Source organism: Urtica dioica, chromosome 6 (assembly GCF_054948205.1).
Source record: "Urtica dioica subsp. dioica isolate 48M chromosome 6, U.dioica_male_clone48M_v1_H2, whole genome shotgun sequence".
Lineage (NCBI taxonomy): Eukaryota > Viridiplantae > Streptophyta > Magnoliopsida > Rosales > Urticaceae > Urtica > Urtica dioica.
Genome location: NC_142761.1, coordinates 36,533,813 through 36,546,929, shown reverse-complemented (window position 1 = coordinate 36,546,929; position 13,117 = coordinate 36,533,813). Strand labels below are relative to the sequence as shown.

The 13,117-nt window shown below is 39.7% G+C and overlaps 1 protein-coding gene across 1 annotated transcript; it reads left to right on the top strand.

The window, feature by feature from the left end:
• The first annotated feature begins 5,744 nt into the window (after positions 1-5,744).
• On the top strand, positions 5,745-6,404 carry LOC149393847 (uncharacterized). Its single transcript, XM_089618186.1, has 2 exons — positions 5,745-5,843; positions 5,928-6,404. Exons 1-2 carry the CDS (start codon positions 5,805-5,807, stop codon positions 6,402-6,404), a joined length of 516 nt encoding a protein of 171 aa, XP_089474312.1. The 5' UTR covers positions 5,745-5,804.
• Positions 6,405-13,117: the final 6,713 nt, after the last annotated feature.

The following is a 13,117-nucleotide window of genomic DNA, read 5'->3' as shown; positions in this document are numbered from 1 at the left end:
TATTCTGCTTCAGTTGTGGATAGAGCCACAGTTGACTGGAGAGTTGATTTCCAGCTTACAGCTCTACCACACACAGTGAACACATATCCAGTTAATGACTTCCTTGTGTCAATGCTTCCTGCATAATCAGACTCAACAAAACCTTCCACCTGCACTTTGTTAGTATCACAGCAACCATACATAACTCCATGTTTAAGAGTACCCTTTAGGTATCTCAGAACCCATTTGACAGCATTCCAGTGTTCGTTGCCAGGGTTTGACATAAACCTGCTCACAAGACTAATAGCATAGGCAAGATCAGGTCTAGAACAGATCATGGCAAACATGAGACTACCTACTGCACTTGCATATGGAATCCTGGCCATACTCAAGATGTCCTCTTGTGACTGAGGACTTTGAGCACTTGACAACTTGTAGTGTTGAGGTATGGGTGTTGATACTGCCTTTGATAAAGACATCTCATATCTTTCTAGGACCTTTCCAAGATAGCTTTGCTGATAGAGGCACAATTTCTTGTTCCTTCTGTCTCTAATTATCTCCATGCCAAGGATCTTCTTAGCTGGTCCCAAGTCCTTCATCTTGAACCTCTGATTGAGCTGTGCCTTTAACCTGTTCAGATCAGATTTTTCCTTGCACACAAGTAACATGTCATCTACATAGAGGAGCAGATATATGAAACCAAAAATTTTCAGATCCTTGAAGTAAACACACCAGTCATACTCACTTCTTTGATAGTCATGACTAATCATGAACTCATCAAATTTTAAATACCATTTCCATGGAGATTGTTTCAGGCCATATAGAGATTTGTGCAGCAAGCAAACCTTTTCACCTTTTGAACCAACCTCAAAACCCTCAGGTTGCTGCATAAAGATCTGTTCTTCCAGGTCTCCATACAGGAAAGTTGTCTTCACGTCCATTTGATCTAGTTCCCAATCAAAATGTGCACAGAGGGCTAGAATGGTTCTGATAGACCTGTGTTTGACTACAGGAGAGTAGATTTCATTGTAGTCTATCCCTTCAGTCTGAGAGTACCCTTTTGCCACAAGTCTTGCTTTGAACCTTGGTTCTTCAACTCCTGTAATTCCATCCTTTAGCTTGAATATCCAACTGGATCCAATGATCTTGTGTCCTTCAGGTTTGTCAACGATAGACCATGTCTTGTTTTCCTTCAGAGAGTCGATTTCTTCAAGCATAGCAGATTTTCACTGTTTGCAGTGACTTGACTTGCACGCTTCTGTGTAGGTCCTTGGTTCTTCTTCCAAGAGAGTTGATCCTGTCATAAAGGCATAGGCAGTGAGATCATATCCAAAACGTTGAGTAGGTTTAGGAACTCTCCTGTTTCTATCTCTGACAAGGTTGTAGTCAGAAATGTTCTCTGAACCCTGTGTCTGGGCCTCTACTTCTTGACGTGGGGAGCAACCTTCTGCAGGTTCCTCAGTGTCTTCAACCACTCCACCTGGTTCAGTATCCTCTTGTGGTGCTTGTCCTATTGAAGTTTCACCAAGCTCCACCTGGACTTGTGTGGTTTCAGGGGCCTCATTTTCAGATAGAGGCCAGATTTTGTCATCTGATTTCCTATTTTGGAAATCACTTTCATTGAAAGTGACATCCCTGCTGATCATGCATCTTTTGTGACCTGGTTCTAAGCACCAGAGTTTATAGCCCTTGACACCATCTGGATATCCAATGAAGATGCATTTGAGGGCTCTTGGCTCTAGCTTTCCCTGCTTGATATGAACATAAGCTGTACAACCAAAAACCTTGAGTTTTGTGTAATCAGTTTTGTGATCAGACCACATCTGCATAGGAGTCTTTAAGTCTATGGCTGTGGAAGGACATCTGTTAATGAGATAACATGCTGTTTTGACAGCTTCTGCCCAGAAAGAGAGAGGTAACCTTGCATGGTTAAGCATACACCTTACTCTTTCCATTATTGTCCTGTTGAACCTCTCAGCTAAGCCATTTTGTTGAGGTGTGTGCACAACTGTGTGATGTCTTTGAATACCTGTTTTTCTACAAAACTCATTGAAGACATCAGCACAATATTCAAGACCATTGTCAGTTCTCAGCCTCTTAATTTGTTTGCCAGTTTGGTTTTCAACCATGATTTTCCAATCTTTAAAGGTCTCAAAAGCATCACTCTTGTGTTTCAACAGATAAACCCATACACGCCTAGAATACTCATCAATGAGAGACATGTAATACTTGTTACCACCATGTGATGTTACCTTTGCTGGTCCCCAGAGCTCTGAGTGTATGTAGTCCAAAATTGCTTCAGTTCTGTGCACAGCCTTGTTGAAACTGGCTCTTGAGGCTTTTCCATATATGCAGTCCTCACAAAACTCCAGCTTTCCCAGCTTGCCTTGGCCAAAACATCCCTGTTTCTCCAGGACATTCATGCCTTTTTCACTGACATGGCCAAGCCTTAGATGCCACAATCTTGAATTGTTTTCCCTGTCAATTGCATTTGCAGAACCAACCACAGTAGATCTAACCATAAAATAAAGACCATTTATCCTAGTCCCTTTCATGACAACAATGGAATCCTTTGAGACAAACAAGTTTCCATTTTCAGAATGGAAATTGTACCCTTGTTCATCTAGAGTACCAAGGGAAATGAGATTTCTTTTTAATTCAGGGATAAACCTCACATTATCAAGAATTCTATCAATACCATCGAACATTTTGATACGTATGTTACCTGTGCCAATCACCTTACAAGCTTTGTTGTTGCCAAGAAGAATTGATCCTCCATTCTCAATTTTGAGATCTTCAAACCAGCTTTTGTTTGGTGACATGTGATAGGTACAACCGCTATCAAGGACCCAAGATTGTGATGAATCTTGATGAGAAATGTTGAGGGCTTCAGCAGAATCATAGCCATTCTCAGCAACTGTGGCATTAGCTTGCTTCTTTGGCTTGCTGAAGGTTTTGTCTTTATCAGGACAGTCTTTCTTCATATGTCGTTCTTTGTGGCAATGATAACACTTGTACGGAAATTCCTTTTCTTCGCCATTCTTCTGATCATTTCCCTCTGATGCTTTGTTCTTGGATTGATTCTTCGAATTCGACTTTGAGTTCTTCCTTGGTTTGCCTCTCATGTTGAGCCCTTCGCCAACAGGTTTCTTATCAGATTTTGAGTCAAGTTCCTTCGATTTCAGCGCAGCTTGAACCTCTTCTAGGGTTAGCGATTCCCTGGCGTATTTCATTGCTTCAACGAAATTCGAGTAATTCTTTGGGAGCGCATTCAAGATCATAACTGCCTGATCTTCGTCGTCGATCTTTACATCAATGTTTTCCAGATCGATGATGATCCGATTGAATTCATCAAGACTGTCGCTGATTGGTTTGTCTTCTGCGATTTTGAAACCAAACAGTCTGCCTTTGAGGTGAATTCGATTGGATAGCGATTTGGTCATATAGAGGGATTCCAATTTCGACCAAATCCCAGCCGCAGTTTTTTCTTTCGAGACTTCCCTCATAACCTTATCTCCGAGATGAAGAATTAGGTTGCTATATGCTAATTCGAGAGCCTCATTCTTCTCAGTCGCTGACATCGTCGCCGGGAATCCCTTTTCTCCCTCCAGTGCCTTTGCCATCTTCATTTGAACGAGAATTGCCCTCATACGTATGCGCCACAGGCTGAAGTCGCCTTTGCCATCGAATCTTTCGATCTCAACCTTCGTGAGACCCATCTTGAAGTTCTTGCAGAGATTGTGTAGGCTCTGATACCAATTGTTGCGTTTTTACCCTGTTCAATACACAAGCCTTCGAAACTGAAGTGCCTTGTGATACAAGAAACAGATCAATACAAACACAATGTACAAGAACGTAAAAGATAAAGTAGGAGCACACCGGATTTATCCTGGTTCGGTCTTAAATGACCTACGTCCAGCCTTGAGGTAGTTCCACTATCAACGATGATGAACAATACACACGAACACAATCTGAAAACCCTCAGACTGATCTTTACATGTAGTTCTCTCTCACACGATGTTTTTCTCTCAGTCTTTCTCTCTCAGATGAGTGCTTAGATGATTATGAATATGTTCTATGTACAAAGATCACAACAAGCCCGTATTTAAAGGCCCCTGCTACGCTGACGTGTCCTTTACGCAATCTCTCGCTGATGATCCAACGGTCTTCAGAATCCTAGAAACAATTGAATCACGCAAGCACCAAGCCAGCTCGCTCAACTTAGCTCGCAGCTCGCTCAACTTAGCTCGCAGCTCGCTCAGCTTAGCTCGCAGCTCGCTCAGCTCAGCTCGCAGCTTCGCTCAACTCCTTAGCTCGCCCAGCTCGCTGATGAAGCTTTAGCCGTCAGATGAGGATCTCTTGATGATTTCAAACACCTCCACTTGTATGCTACTTAATACAACAATCTCATTATTAGTACATACAAACCATTTTATTATTTAATACCACTTGGTATCCACCACGTAACCAAGATTATTATTACTAACTATGTATTAAGGGATTTATATTAATCTATTGTCTAAATTTTTTGCTTTTTCCTTAACGGTCTAAAATCTAGATTTGTGTTTTTCTTAGTGCTTTGTATATTGTCATACATTATTTTTTCTTTTCAAACTTCTCCCACTCATGCCGACTAAAATAATCGACATTATTATGTAGTTGATAAGAAATTAACCCCTCCTTCCTTAGTGCATAAAGTCTCAATAATTTCATGGATATTTTTCTTATAGTAATATCTTCGTCAAATATATATGCTCATCGTGATCTTTCTACGACGAGCTCAAGTGAATAAGCTTATGACATGCTATTTTATATTCTTAAAAAAATATGCACAATAAGACCAATAGATCAATAGCTCACATTCTTTTTAAAAAATAGCTCAAATTTTATTTTATTATAAAAATAATCCACCAGACCGATGAGATTAATTAGTCAGTTAATTTAATTAATTTCGGTCTGGTGAGCTATTTCTCTAATAAAATAAAACTTTGGCTAGATCTTTAAAAAGATGTAGAAGATTGGCTACTTGCAACAAATACTTGAAAAATATTACCGAAAATTCTAAAAGGGATAAAGACATACGTCTAAAAGAAGAAATGAAAGAAACAAACGAAAAAAAAAGCATGATAAATTAATGTATCTAATAAATTTAAGGACCAATTACAAAATGTCAAGATTAAAGGTGGTCATATGGGATCCCACATGACCCCATTTCTCGTATTGTTATTACTATGTGATGAGAAATGAGAAAAAATCATATTATGAAACGTGGTACCGGAAATTTTGACTCAGAGCCATCCGAGAAATGGGATGGAACCGGTATCCCCGTTTAGTATCATTTAGTACTTTTTTTAGTGTATTTTTTAAATTGAAAATACGAAATTGGTTTAAGGAGATTTTCTAACGATCCCTGCGTCATTCTCTTATTTGAATTTTGTATCCGGTTAATTTAATTTCTTAATTAATGATTTTTTTTTCTTTGTGTACTAGTACTTTTTTTCTTTTATTATTTTGTGGAATTATTTTTATTCAAATTTCTAAGAATTGATAAATTGTATTTATTCCCACAAGTAGTTATTCAATAATTCTAATAAAACCCTTAGAAAGCTATTAGTAATAATCTTAGTTACGTAGTGGTACCAAGAGCAGTATTAATCATATTAAAATTAAAATGGTTTTTACGTACTAGTGAAATCAACGCTATATATTTGAAGGGCGATATTTCATAAACCAAGTTCATTGATATATCATCCCCTCGCAAAAAAAAAAAAAAAAAGAAAAAAAAAAAAAAAAAAAATCCCTAGTTGCAAAAAAAATTTTTAGACATGAAATCATTTGGCTCCGTGATCGTAGCCATCCTTTTGGTAAGTAGTATATTTGAGTGTACATTTTGTCATTTAATTCAAAAATAAAACCTTGCTAACTAATTACAATTTATTTTGGAGCAGTTTGCTAGTACCACTACGGAATCGAGAAATGGCCCGGGAGGCGAGTATTGGAGAGAGGTGATGAGAGATCAAGCCATGCCAAAGGTGATCAAGGTTTTGATCTCTCACAACACCAAAACGAGCCGCGCTTTCACCGACGAATTTGAACCAATCCCCAACCTCTCGGCCTATCCAAACGATCGAAGCACTTTCACCGATGACTTTGAGCCCGTTCCCAACCTCTCGGCCTATCCAAACGATCGAAGCACTTTCACCGATGAATTTGAGCCCATTCCCAACATCTCGGCCTATCCAAACGATCAAAGCACTTTCACTGATGAATTTGAGCCCATTCCCAACCTCTCTGCCTATCCAAACGATCAAAGTGCTTTCACCAACTTCGAGCCCGTCCCCAACCTCTCAGCCTATCCAAACGACCAGAAATTGACTGGCCATGCCAAAGACCACAAGTCATTTCCATCTATTATCTCCGTCTAGAATGAATGAAGAAAATCACGAGGGGTAGAAAAAGGGACCATCATCTATAAATAAAAATGATGATGGTGATACTGATATAAATAAAAATAAAGATGCGACATAATGAGTGTTTGTTTATTATACGCAATTCGTAAGCTATAATAATAATAATAATAATGTGTGTATATGTGTTTACGGGATGTGTTTGCTACATTAATGACTATTGGCTAAGTAGCTTTTGCTTAATGAAAGTATTACTGCGTGCTTTATTTTAGATTATTTATTTATTTATGTAATGCTTAAATATATGTTTCTAATTCTGAAATTTATATTATAGGAAAAATATTAGATAAAACACTAATTTTTTATCATGCTCTTTCTTTTGTGAAGTAGAATCTGTAACATGAACGATATTCAATTGAAATTACAGACCCTAATATTTTTTTATCATGCTCGTTTTGGTCAATTGTCAAGCAAAAATATATAAAAGTAAAAAATTAGATTTGTTTAAACAATTTTAATAATATATACTATTATTATGATTAATTAAAGCTAAAAAAAGAGAGAACTTTGTAATATTAATAATAAGAGTAGGAGCAGTACTAAAATTCAAATCGAGGATGATCAACAATAGATCATAATATAAATTTAATATAAATATCTATAAACTAAATATCATAAAAGACTATTTTAAAAGAGATAATTAGACATATGACCAATTTAGGCCCACTACTACAAATGTTGGATTATATACAACCCACTGTTGTAGTATATACAACCCACTTTCTACAACGCTTAACATAAGCGTTGTAGAAACTAGAGATTCTACAACGCTTAACATAAGCGTTGTAGATACTTAGTGTTTCTACAACGCTTATGGCTAAGCGTTGTATAATCTAGGTGTTTCTACAACGCTTAGCCATAAGCGTTGTAGAATCTGATGGTTTCTACAACGCTTATAGCTAAGCGTTGTAGAAACTTAGTGATTCTACAACGCTTGTGTAAAGCGTTGTAGAAGTACATAAATTTCAGATTTCCCACAACGTTTACACTATACGTTGTAGAATCGTCGCCGCGGCACCACGTGATTTATGCTGCGGCGAAACCTTTCTACAACGCAAGGTAAAAGCGTTGTAGAAGGATAAACCTCGCCGCGGCACGATTTCAACCTCGCCGCGGCACGATTTCAACCTCGCCGCGGCGACTCTTTCTACAACGCTTGTTTGCAGCGTTGTAGAATCCATTCGCCGCGGCGATATTCATCTCTCTCCGTGGCGACATTATCTCGCTGCGGCGAGAACTATTCGCCGCCGCGGCGAGAAGGATACCGTGGCAAGCAATTTTTTATGAAACTTCCTGGCCGCGGCGAGAAGGATACCGTGGCAAGCAATTTTTTATGAAACTTCCTGGCCGCGGCAAGATGATCTTACAACGGTTATAAAATCCGTTGTAGGACCTTCTCGCCGCGGCGAAGACATATTCTCGCCGCGGCGAGATTTTTTAGGTTTTCCCTATATAAGCCCATTTTCATTTTTTTTTCTCATTCTCCTCAAAATACAAACGCGAGACAACCATTTTGGCCGATTCTGTCCTGATTTTTTCTTCCTAATTCCCTCGCCACGTCCTCGCCGCCCCGATTTCTCGCCGTCGCCTTGTCCTCTCCGCCATTCTCGCTCGCCACGTCCTCGCCGCCCCACTCTCTCGCGCCTCTCTCTCTCTCTCTCGCCGCCTCTCACTCTCTCTTTAACATTGTAAGGTATGATTTTCTAAGTTTTTAAGGTGGTTATTGATTTAATTTCGTGTTGTTGATATGCATTTCGTGTTTTTGAATATGGATTTCATGTTATTTCCCCGAGTTGCATGTTGTGGTTATTGATTTAACAAAATTAGGGTTATTGATTTAAGGTGGTTATTGATTTAACAAAATTAGGGTTTTTTATTTTATTTTCTTTGTTTAGAACACGAAATTAGGTTTTTGTTTGACATATTATGAATGAATTTGAGTTAGAATTTGTGTTAGAATGAATTTGAGTTAGAATTTGTGTTAGAATGAATTTGAGTTAGATTGCAATATCCAGATAGTGTTTGACATATTGTGACATCGGTTAGTATTTAAAATGGTTATATTGATTAATGTTGATATTGAATTGTTTATGAATTTCTCAATTGTTGGGATTGTTTATGAATTTCTGATTATTGGAATTGTTTATGAATTTGATATTGTTATGTTTAAATGAAGTTGGAATTGATATAGAATTTGTGATTGTTATGATGTTGTTAGTATTTAAAATGGTTATGTTGATTGTAGATGTTGAGATTGAATTTTATATGATTATGCTTTGTGAAGGTGAAAAATGGTTTGAACAAAAAATCCGGCGGGCGCCACGGCTCCGAGCTCTTCCAAAGGTCCTACTAAAAGTAAAGGTAAGCGAGCTCGTCAACCGTCCCCTGAAGCAGATTATAACACAAGTATCTTCACTAGCAAGGCCGCGGAGGATCGTTACGACAAAATCTCATCGCGCAGTGTAATCCCTGAGCGGGGATTCAATGTGAGCTCTAACACCGATATAGGAGTGTTAATCCGCAACAATATTCAAGGTCATGACTGGGTGAAGTATTGTGCCATTCCCAAGTTCGAGGCGAACTTAAACTTCGTGTACGAATTCTACGCAAACTTACCAGATCACAATGGAGATGTTGTGACGGTCTGAGGTAGACCGGTCGATGTGAGCGTCGAAGCGATCAATGAATTGCTTGGGACCCCAGATGTGCCTTACGAGAATGAAGGCTATCAGGAATGGTTAAGAACTTGCAGCCACGAGGAGATGGCGAGGTTGCTGTGCATTCCAGGAGAGGATTGGGTCCTTGAAAAAAGAAAAAAAGGGTACTCAAGCGTGACCAACTCACCAGGATTGCTAAAGCTTGGATTTACTTTGTTTGCGCTCGCCTCTTTCCGATCAAGCACTTCACCACTCTTGACGAGGGTCGTATCCAGGGGTTGTTCTGCATCATAAAAGGTTATTCTATCAACGTCGGTCGATTCATCTACATGTGGATGAAGAGTCTAGACTATACTAATGAACGACACGGTTTGCCATATCCGTCAATCATTACCGGCCTTTGTACAAATGCGGGGGTAGGACGCTCGAAAAGGGATACGATCAAGGGTCCTATGGGGCCTATTACGAATAACATCATCGATCGGTACAAGATTAGGGAGGAACCACAAGCGGAGGAAGCGGAGGAAGAGGAGGAAGAAGGGGAAGAGGAACCACCACTCAACGAGCCTCGATTGTTCTTACAAGCACCTCCGGTAGTCGACCCCGCCACCATCGACTACATAGCTCAATGCTCCAACTATCTCGTCGGCGGGTTCCAACACACGCAACAGTACATGCACCAACAAGCGGAGTATGTCGCCTCTCACATCAACCAATTGAACGATCTCTACTCTCGGTGGGACATCAACCAAGAGAACCAGGTGTTATTTCCTCCATATCCTCAATACTCCGACTATCTGTACCCACCACCATAGTGGCCACCGCATATGGCACCTCCTCAATATCCGGCGCATTCACCACCACCACCACCACCGAATGACGAGTAAACCAACAACACCAACTCCTCGATAACAATTTCAGACTCTTTTTAAATTTAAATTAAGACTCGCTTGGTTTGTTTATGTTTATGTTTAAGACTCGCATTTTATTTAATGTGTGTTTGAGACTTGATTAATATTTACCGCTTGTGAAATCTGAATGTGTGATGGTTTTTTTTATTTGAATGGTAATTTTTTTGTTGAAAAACAGGTTTAAAATGGGAAAGAAAGTGAACTATGAATGATGAGGTGATTATACTCTAATCTCGCCGCGGCGATGTACTATACTCACCGCGGCGTGGATTCTCGCCGCGGCGTGTTTTCTACATCACCGCGGCGAGGCATTCTACAACGCTTTGCAAAGCGTTGTAGAAACTCCTCGCCGCAGCGAAAATTCCACATCGTCGCGGCGAGAAACTTACCGAGAGCATGCATATTTGAAAACATGACCTCGCCGCGGCGACATAATTTTCTCGCCGTGGCAAGTTTATCTCGCCGCGGCGGAATTACATAGTCGCCGCGGCGAGAGATTCTACAACGCTTTTTCAAGCGTTGTAGAAACGTTTCGCCACGGCGAACAACATACATCGCCGCGGCACGAATCTTACTGAAAACATACTTTTTTAAACATGATATCGCCGCGGTGACATCATTTTCTCGCTGCGGCGACATGATTGTCTCGCCGCGGCATGTTTTTCTCGCTGCGGCGAGAGATTCTACAACGCTCTCTAAAGCGTTGTAGAAAGTTTTCGCCGCGGCGCAAAACACACTTACCCGCGGCGAGAAACACACCGAGAGCCTCCATTTTTTGAAAATTGGCCTCGCCGCGGCGACAGTATTTTCTCGCTGCGGCAAGTTGATCTCGCCGCGGCGTACTAACTTAGTCGCCGCGGTGACTAATTATTTTCGCCGCGGCAAGAGTCTAGAAATGATATTTTAAATTTAGACACTGTAGAAATGTTGTCCATAAGAGAATAACATAAAATCCAAAATGAAAATACATTGTTAACTGTTCTTAATCAAACAAAAATAGGATCTATATCCTTACGAAGTAGATGAGAAACATCGTCATCATCAAAATCATCCATCTCTTGATCAATAGGAGGTAATCCCGATGTGAACGGTGGAATGCTAGACATGTCTTCGTCTTCTTCATCGTTACTATTTCTCGGTTTCATATGAACTACTAACGATAACTTTGGATTGGCTGGATCTGAAACATAAAACACTTGACTTGCATGTGAAGCCAAAATAAATGAATCATTCTCGTAGCCAATCCGTCAAGTCGACAACTGTAACTCCGTCATTATCAACTTTAACAAGATTATTATCTGCCCATTTGCACTTGAATAATGCGACTCGCAACCCGCAATAATCAAGTTCCCAAATGTCTTCAATGTATCCATAATAGTTCATTAAAGCATGTTTTGGATTCTTATATTTGGCTGACGAAACATGTAATGCTTCGGCAAACAATGTAACACCACTATTTTGAACGGGATGCTTGTTGTCTCTGTCTCTTGTGTAAAATGTAAAACCATTAACAGACCAAGCAGTGTACCTTGTAACCATTGAGGAAGGCCCTCCAGATAGTTTACTCAATGTAGATGAAGGTCCTGCCTCTTTAAATAAGCGTTTTCCAAGCCAGTTCTGAAACAAACGGTTGTGCTCTTCTTGTAACCATTTTTCATTTCTTTCTTTGGATTATTCACTCTCAACTTATTCAAATGAATATCCACAAATGGCGTGACCTCAGAAACATTGTGTAGCACATGGAGACCGGCTTGCTCCCATTCTTTTCGGTTGACACTCGAATAGGTACCTATAAATAAAAACATACTTAAACAAGAACGCTCATAATTTAAAGTAACAAATAAAGTGTCAAAAACATACCTGTAGATAGAGCTTTTGAATCAAAATTGGTGTTTTTGGGTACCCCAATTTCGTCTGCTTTAGCTAAATACTCAGAACAAAACTCAACCGACTCTTCTGCTATGTAATTTTCAACTATGCTTCCTTCGGGCCTATTGTAGTTCTTCACATAGCTTTTCAACACTTTCATGTAACGTTCGATTGGATACATCCACCGTAAAAATACGGGCCCGCATAATTTCATTTCACGTACCAAGTGGACGGTTAAATGAACCATGATGTCGAAAAACGAAGGTGGAAAGAACTTTTCGAGCAAGCAGAGAGTTTTCACCAATTCTGACTGCATTAAATCTAGACGAGTAGGATCGATGACCTTCGAGCAAATTGAGTTAAAGAATACACATATCTTTGATATTGCGAATCTCACATCTTTTGGCACAATTCCTGGCAAAGCAAGATGCAACATTTGTTGTAACAGTACATGACAGTCGTGAGTCTTCATTCCAATAAGTCTCAAATCTTTCAAAGACACGAACCTCTTATAGTTTGATGAATGACCATCGGGGACTTTAATAGAAGCAAACCAGCTACACAACTTCTTCTTCTCCTTTCGATCTAGAGTGTACTTTGCCGGTGGCAATTTTGTTTTTTTTCCACCCCCCTCTTGGGGATGCAAAATGCTTCTTATATTCATCTCTTTGAGATCCATTCGAGATTTTAATCCGTCTTTTGATTTATTTGGATCATCAATAAGCGTACCGATAAACGATTCACACACATTTTTCTCGATGTGCATAACATCCAGACAATGCCGAACGTAGTGTGTCTTCCAATAAGGAAGGTCGTAGAAAATCGATTTCTTCTTCCAAGGATTCTCTTTGAAGGATTCTTTAGTACTAGCACTCCGCTTTCTTTTCCCAAGCAATTCATTGACGTTTTTAACCATCTCATAGACATCTTCAGCAGACAAAATTCTAGGAGGCGGTCGTTCTTCTGTATTTCCATCAAATGCCTGTTTAAACCTTCTATATGAGTGATGTCTTGGTAAAAATCTTCTATGACCAAGAAAAACGGTCTACTTACCACGCTTCAACCTGATGGAAGATGTGTCTTTCATGCAAATCGGACAACCAATCGAGCATTTCACAGAGTATCCTGACAAGTTTCCATAGGCAGGAAAGTCGTTAACAGTCCACATTAACATTGCCCTTAAGTTGAACGAATCTCCACGGTAAGCGTCTTTGACTTCTATCCCTTTCTCCCA

Excerpts from the sequence above, each read along its gene's own strand:
- LOC149393847 (XM_089618186.1), top strand. The coding sequence starts at position 5,805 with ATGAAATCATTTGGCTCCGTGATCGTAGCCATCCTTTTG. Across the intron at positions 5,844-5,927 it reads TGATCGTAGCCATCCTTTTG|TTTGCTAGTACCACTACGGA; the intron begins GTAAGTAGTATA and ends ATTTTGGAGCAG.